The 7,625-nt window shown below is 56.5% G+C and overlaps 1 protein-coding gene across 1 annotated transcript; it reads left to right on the forward strand.

Moving 5' to 3' along the window:
- Window positions 1–300: 300 nt before the first annotated feature.
- On the forward strand, window positions 301–4,412 carry ZNF664 (zinc finger protein 664). The gene is made up of 2 exons (XM_006768751.2): window positions 301–664; window positions 766–4,412. Exon 2 carries the CDS (start codon window positions 1,347–1,349, stop codon window positions 2,130–2,132), a length of 786 nt encoding a protein of 261 aa, XP_006768814.1. The 5' UTR covers window positions 301–664; window positions 766–1,346; the 3' UTR covers window positions 2,133–4,412.
- The last annotated feature ends 3,213 nt before the right edge of the window (window positions 4,413–7,625 follow it).

Genomic DNA, 7,625 nt, shown 5'->3' on the forward strand with positions numbered 1-7,625 from the left:
TCACCGGGTGGGGCTCCTCCCTTCACTGACTGGATGGATGCGCACGAGGTGCCGGGCACTCGCATTGTGGCTCAGGGGACAGGTCAGACCTGGAGCTTTGGGGTCCGACGGTGCTGCTGCTGGGAGAGGCGCTCGGGAGGGCTTCCCTAGGGTCTCGCTGGGCCTCTGGGGGGGCAGCTGACAGCGACGTGGGGGGAAAGGAGGTCAGGCACTGAGGAGCACGTGCAAGACTGAGACGAAGCGGGGCGGGGAGGCCGGGCAAGACTTGGCGTCTTAGGTTCAGGATTTTCCGTTCATCAGGAAACCTCAGGACAGAAGCAAGGGAGCGCATCTGATTCCACACATCACGTGTCTGCTCTCCCTGGGGACCGCAGGGCGGCTCTGACGTGGCGTGTTGGCTGCGGAAACAGCAGTGTTGTCCCCCGAAGTCCCAGGTGGGGGGTGCTCCTTCTGGTCCTGTGTGCGGACGGCTGTTCCTCGCGCTCACGGGGCCTTCTGCGGGCTCCTTTCCCAGTAGCACCCGCTGCGCTCAGGTCCCGCAGGGAGTGGTGGTGCTGGCTGTGACGTGCTGTGCACAGGAGCGTGACATCTGCACCTTCTCTCTTCAGACCTGCACCCCACGGACAGCTCTCGGGAAGAGAGTCCCTCCGCGGGAGCAGGGCAGGTCTGTGCTGCTCTCACGTTGACATCCGCTTCATTACGGAACCGGCAGCCGTGCCCTGGACAGCCAGGCCCTTTCACCGTGTCTGTTTGTTTCTGTCGCAGGAGACTGGAGTGGTGCCTGGGCAGGGAGTCCTCAGCGGGAGCAGCCGCACACCTGGGCCCCAGGAGCTGGCTTCCAGGGAAGGCTCCGGCGGATGTGCAGGAGGCGGGATGTCACACTGACCCTTCCGGGGAGCCTGCGGGGGCCCGAGACCAGCACGCAGCCTCTCGGCCTCTGCGGCGAGGGACACTGTGCACCGCCGTCTCTGCGTGAGAAGTGCGAGGCCCTCCACACAAGGGAGCTTCCAGGGGCTTCACACGCCCGCCAAGGCCTGCAGCCAGAGCCCGTGGAATGTTGACACTCGGGACCCAAAAGGGAGCTCGGCGTTCATGAGCCCAGGATTCGCGCGGGCGTGCGTGTCGCTGCATCGTCTGTAGAGACCGAGGGGAACACTATGCAGGAAGAAGCCTTACTCAGGAAGGCAGGCAGGGCAGAGCTTAGGCCCACCTCGAACCCCCCGAGCAGAGCGAGCCTGAGATAAGCCGCCAGCATGGCCAGGTGCGAGGGTCAGCGACCTCGCGCCTTGTAACTGTAGTAGCCGCAAGGAACTTTCTCCTCTACGCCACGATACCAAATAGGAAACATGATCTACAAGTGCCCCATGTGTAGGGAGTTTTTCTCTGAGAGAGCAGACCTTTTCATGCATCAGAAAGTCCACACTGCCGAGAAGCCCCATAAGTGTGACAAGTGCGACAAGGGTTTCTTTCACATATCAGAGCTCCACATTCACTGGAGAGACCACACAGGAGAGAAGGTCTATAAATGTGATGATTGCGGTAAGGATTTCAGCACCACAACGAAACTTAACAGACATAAGAAAATCCACACAGTAGAAAAGCCCTATAAATGTTATGAGTGTGGCAAAGCCTTCAATTGGAGCTCACACCTTCAGATTCACATGAGAGTTCATACAGGCGAGAAACCCTATGTCTGCAGCGAGTGCGGGAGAGGCTTTAGTAATAGCTCAAACCTGTGCATGCATCAGAGAGTCCACACCGGAGAGAAACCCTTCAAATGCGAAGAGTGTGGGAAGGCCTTTCGGCACACTTCCAGCCTCTGCATGCATCAAAGGGTGCACACGGGGGAGAAGCCCTATAAATGTTACGAGTGTGGGAAGGCCTTCAGCCAGAGCTCTAGCCTCTGCATCCACCAGAGAGTGCACACTGGGGAGAAGCCCTACAGGTGCTGTGGGTGTGGGAAGGCCTTCAGCCAGAGCTCCAGCCTCTGCATCCACCAGAGAGTGCACACTGGGGAGAAGCCTTTTAAATGCGATGAGTGTGGGAAGGCCTTCAGCCAGAGCACCAGTCTCTGCATCCACCAGAGAGTGCACACAAAGGAGAGAAACCATCTCAAAATATCAGTTATATAGAGCGTTTTTGCTAAGAGTTAAAAATCTTAAAACCCATAAGTGCCACTAGGAAGGAAACCCTATGAATACCTGCATTAACCCAAGAAATTGCTCCTGAAAGCCCCGGCAGAACGTTCTTTTTGAGGAGGTATAGGTGAGGCGGTTTGTTTTTAATTCCTACCAAGTGTGTTCCACAACTTGATGTCCCTCCGGGCGTCTGCCCAGGATGGGTTGTGAGGTCCCAGCCGTCTCCCATTCACAGAATGTGGGTGTGTGTTTCCTAGGCTTCCGGCCCGATGCCTCCCTAGTTGAGTGCTACACAGGAAACCATGATCATCACCCAGCCTCCCGCGTCACCTCCCACGGACGCATCACCCACCAGCGAGTGTCCAGGTACCCCTGTCAGGAGCTCAGGACCCCCTTCTCTGGATCAGCGTGTCAGTTAGTGCTTTGAAAGGGACCGCTCCCCAAGGCAGTGCTCTGGAATTTCTCCATAGATCCCATTGTCTGTCGCCCCACTTCCCTGTGTGTCCTCAAAGTCCTTTCCCAGAAGCACCACCCTTCCTAGATGGCATCCGATCTCACTAGGTTTCAGGCGGCTCGGGCGCCACTCGTGCGGCCCATCAGGAGTCATTGGCAGGTGCACGCTCCCTTAAACATTTTTTTTAATTTTGTGGATTCTGCTAATCACTGTGTTCCTTCCTGTTAGACTTTCTAGCGGCTCCATCACCTATTTCTAACTTGAACATTTTTTTGGGAAATAGCTGAGTGCAAATAGGGAGGGGTAGGCAGAGTTGGAACTTTTCTGTGCCCAGATTGCCCTCAGGGGCTCCTTTGTGACTGGATCCTTCTGGGCCAGGGCAGCCCGCAGGGCTGGGTGGTGGGAGGAGCCACTGTTATTGTCTTAGCCCTGTGATTCTGGGTAGTGGCAGCCGGGAGCCCTTGGTTGAGGATTACCTATCGGTTCCTTTTTAGGCCTGAATGTCTATGCTAGTTACCTTTTCTTCATTCATTCGAATATTTATTGAACACCTCCTATGTGCCAGGCACTGTGCTGGGTGCAGGGAATGCCACTGAATCACAGACAAGGGCCCCTACTCATGGAGTTTACTTCTGGTGGAGGAGACAGGCGATGAGTAAACAAACATAACGTAGTTGAGATAGTGATTAAGTGCTATGAAGAAAATAAACTGGGGTGATGATTTAAATCGAGGGTGGGAGGGCGGGGGTGGGGCATCCTTAGGTAGCAGTCGGGCAAGGCCTTTCTGGGGGTGGCGTTGGGCGGAGAGCAGAGGAGCTCTGGCTGGTGGAGCCCCCAAACCGCAGCGGGTGGACCTGCGGTGTTTGTGGAGAGGCCGGTGCTGAGGAGTGAGCAGTGAGGGGCAGGTGCTGAGGTTCTAGGCCTTTTTTGGTTTTTTTTGTTTTGTTTTTGGTCCACATTGATATTAAACACTCATGTGGAGGAACTCAAGGAATGTCTAGACGACCAAAAGTCCCCAATGACAACAAAAGCGGCCAGCGGCCAGCCTTGTCTGCCCGTCCTGTCGGCACTGGCCCCACATGCAGCCCTTTGCTCAGGAAGTCGTGGGGAGTTATGGTCTCGAAGCTCGGACACGGGTGGCGTGTCCCCACGTGGTGTCTCCGTGGCACAGGTGGGAAACGAACCACCAGAGCAGTCAGAAGTGCTGGCGGAGCTTGGGTTCCTCACGTGTGAGCTTTCTGTTGGGCTGGAAGGGGGCGACTTGGAGGAGCACACGGTGGGTGGGCCGGGGAGCCGGGCCCCGGGGCTAACTGGTCACCGTCTGGATTTGACTCCAGATGTCATTGCAAGTCTTGGGGGCCACACCCCACACGCTCCCCCTTCACCCAGAACGGCCGGTGCAGCCCCCGCAGCCCCTTCCAGGCCGGTCCTGACCGCAGTGTACTGTAGCGTCTCTCTCATGTCCAGTAGCGCGAGGCTTAGGGGAGTAGCCTTCTAGTCCGTAGAGTTAGTGTTAGGACAGTTGGTTTGATTTCTAGCTTGATCACTGTTAGGGGGGTGAGCTTGGGCAGATCACTTGGCCTTCGAGTCTAGTTTCCTCCCCCGCGAGGACGCTGGGCTCGGACTCCGTTCCCAGCTCGCCTAGAGTTCTATATTTCTACATAGTGGAGTTATTTTATCATGCTGTTGCTGGGAAACGACTAACACTTTTGAAGCTACTAATCTTATGTCGAGCTTTAAAGTCCATAATTGTCTTCAGAAAATATTATTTGACCTACAGTATGTCCAGATCAGTTTAATAAAATTACTTTATAACAGGGCTCTGTGCCTGGCCTGTGGTGTGTGAACTTCGTGGTCAGCGTGTATGTGTGTGGACTCTGTGCTCAGTGTGTGTGTGTGTGAACTCCATGGTCAGTTGGGGGGGGGGGCACTTGTGCACCAGGGCGACCATGTAATGTACAGTTCGAGATGGACACATTGCGGGGGGGGGGATGCTGGCCATACCTGAGTGAGGACCGCAGGCCTACACGGGACCAAACCAGGGTCACAGCCCAGATGACTAAACTGCACGAGGAGCAATTCCAAGAGGAGTCAAGTCTGCGGCTGGAGGCAGCGCCCCCTCCTGGGCAGCCCACCTTGGTGGTAGCTGTCCGTTTCCACGCTGGGATCACCCAGGGTTCCCACACATCCTGCTCTTGGAAGACAAACCGACACACACGACCCTGCCACGCTGACAATAGTTCACGTTCCCTGTGGGCCCATCGTGGTCATCGGTGGGACCCCACGTGCCGTAGGCCAGGCCTACCCCAGCCCCTGCTGGCCACCCGCCGCTGGCCCGAGGGCAGGTCCGCGCCCCACGACCACAGCTTCAGGGGAGGCAGCCCACACTGGCCCTTGGGCTGTGGGTAGTGAGGAAGAGAGGCCACACGTGGGCTCATTGCCACCATGGAGCCCTCCTGGTGCCCACAAGGACAGGGTGAGAGGTCAAGGTCGACGTCCAGTGAGTCTTTAGTCTCAGATAAAGCTGTTCCTGTCGCTTGGTGCTGTGTTCTGTGTGTGGGTCGTGTCCCATGTCACTCGCCTGGAGTGCAGTGTGCAGGTCCTGCCTCTACAGATGGCAGAGTCAGCCTGACCTACCCAGGGCGGCGGGTGACCTCAGTGCGGCAGGTGGTCAGGGCGGAGCTCAGGGTGTCGCCTGCAGACACGGAAACGCTCAGTGGGCCTGTCTCCTCTACAGGGTGGGTTTGTGCTCACTTTGTCCTCTTGGACCCAAGAACTGTTTGGGGGAGTTGACCTAATTTTTTTCAGTTGTATATTCTCTCTTTCCGTCAATCACTGTACAGATAAGCTTTTAAGAACAGACACACACAGACAGGAAGTCAGGTGTCTTTCCCAGGGAAACTCGGAGAAGCCCCCCCCACACACAAAAAATAGTCCCGTCCAGTTCCCTCACATCACATTTCACAATGGAATTTTCAAACTCTTAATTAGAAAAGTCACTTCTGTCTCTCCCGCCTGAGTTCATAGACTGAAGTCTGTACCTACTGCACTGGCTTAGGTGATACTTAAGGAGAAATTTGAGTGTTGGTTGTTTTTTTTTTTTTGCTCCTGTGGACAAATCAATTTAAAAAACAAAACCAAAAACATGATTCCGGCCGGTGTGGCTCAGTGGTTGAGCGTCGACCTATGAACCAGGAGGTCAGGTTCGATTCCCGGTCAGGGCACAGGTCCAGGTTGCAGGCTCAATCCCCAGTGGGGGGCGTGCAGGAGGGACCGGTCAATAATTCTCTCTCATCATGGATGTTTCTCTCTCCCTCTCCTTTCCTCTCTGAAATCAATAAAAACATATTTAAAAAAATACAGAAAGTACAATCATGCTACACAGGTTTAGCCTAGTTGAAGAGAGAGCCTCTAAAGAATTGCTCACGGCACAGGGCCCTAGAACACCGATAGAAGGGTGACCCCGGTGCTGCGTTAGCGCAGAGGTCAGCGTGAATAACCTGCCTGGCCATGGAGCCAGGTGGGGCTTCCACCAGGAGGGCTTGAAGGGCTGCATAGGAGTTCACCTACCAGTATAGTGAGAAAGCAGTGGAGAAGATACATATCTAGGGTCTCAAAATTAGTCCTTCAGAACCACTGGAGGGCTTTCGGGAACGGGTCCCTGAACCCCACCCCGAGTTTCTGATTCAGTGGGTGCGGGGGTGGGGCCTGAGAATTTTTGTCTCTATCACGTTCCCAGGGGGTGCTGCTGCTGCTGCTGCTGCTACTGCTACTGTCGCCCGAAGGACCACCCCTGGAGAACGGCTGATGCGCACGCAGACCTGGCCTGCAGTCGCAGCGCGTTTGGGGAACTGTAAGTAACTCGGCGTCGCTGGAATTTGATGTGTCTGAGCGATTCGTTGAGAGAGCTAGGGAAGAGCCTGCGTGTCCAGGAGGGGTGGGCAGGGGAAATGGAGAGACTCGGGGGCGGGCACCAGGATGCAGGACATAGGACGTGACCACATGTCCAGCCCTAATGATGCGAGATGATACGTGAGTGACCTTCGGCCCTAATGATAGGAGATACAGTAGCCCGTGGCGTAACTCAACCCCGTATGTTACGAGGCGAGACGATGGTCGGCGGGCGTTGTGCCCCCTTCTCAGCTGAGGTCACTGCGCGCTGTCGCGCGGCTCACTGGTCGGAGAGGTGGAGGCAGAGGACGCCGGGCGTGGCGGCTGGAGGACACGGAGGGGGGCGCCTACAGTTTCTACTTTGGAGGCAGATCCAGGCGATGCCGTGACCACGGCGGGGAGTGCAGGGGTCAGGGGAGCAAGTTTGCACCATGTGTGCTGTTCGTCTTGTCATCGCTGTGTGTCCCGATGGCTCCCTCTGGCTGCTGCTCAGTGGCCTGTGTACGGACCGCCCACCGTCCCCGCCCACTCGCCTGCGGCGGGCACGGGGCTGTGTGAACACGGACGTGCGTGTGTGGGAGGGCTCTCCGGACGTCTCTCACTGCGGGTGCTTTTGTGCCTCTAAAGTCTCTTACTCAGCCCGGCCGGTGTGGCTCAGTGGTTGAGCATTGACCTAGGAACCAGGAGGTCAGGTTCGATTCTGGGTCAGGGCACAGGCCCAGGTTGCGGACTCCATCCCCAGTGAGGGGCGTACAGGAGGCAGCCGGTCAGTGCTTCTCTGTCATTGATGTTTCTCTCTCCCTCTCTCTTCCTTCCTCTGAAATGAATGAAAACATGTTTAAAAACGAAGTCTCACTCAGAGGTGGAAGGGGTGTCCCCACAGCTCCTGGCCTCTGGGTGTCACCCTAATGGCTCCCCTGCCTCTGGCGTTGCCCTGAGGTGTAGGATTCCAACAGAACTCCATCCCTGAACCCGCCTCTCCCTTTCCGGGTGTCGCCCCGCTTGTTAACGTGGCGCGATGTCCTTCTGCAGCCACCAGAGGGCGCCGGCCGCCTGAGTGATGGAAAGCGCCCCACAGGCAAGGAAAGGCGCCCGGTTCTCCCATAAAGTGGCCTGTGGAGCGTTGCCTCCTGGGCTCCCGC

The sequence above is a fragment of the Myotis davidii genome, unplaced genomic scaffold, assembly GCF_000327345.1.
Source record: "Myotis davidii unplaced genomic scaffold, ASM32734v1 scaffold43, whole genome shotgun sequence".
Lineage (NCBI taxonomy): Eukaryota > Metazoa > Chordata > Mammalia > Chiroptera > Vespertilionidae > Myotis > Myotis davidii.

Excerpts from the sequence above, each read along its gene's own strand:
- ZNF664 (XM_006768751.2), top strand. The coding sequence starts at position 1,347 with ATGATCTACAAGTGCCCCATGTGTAGGGAGTTTTTCTCTGAGAGAGCA.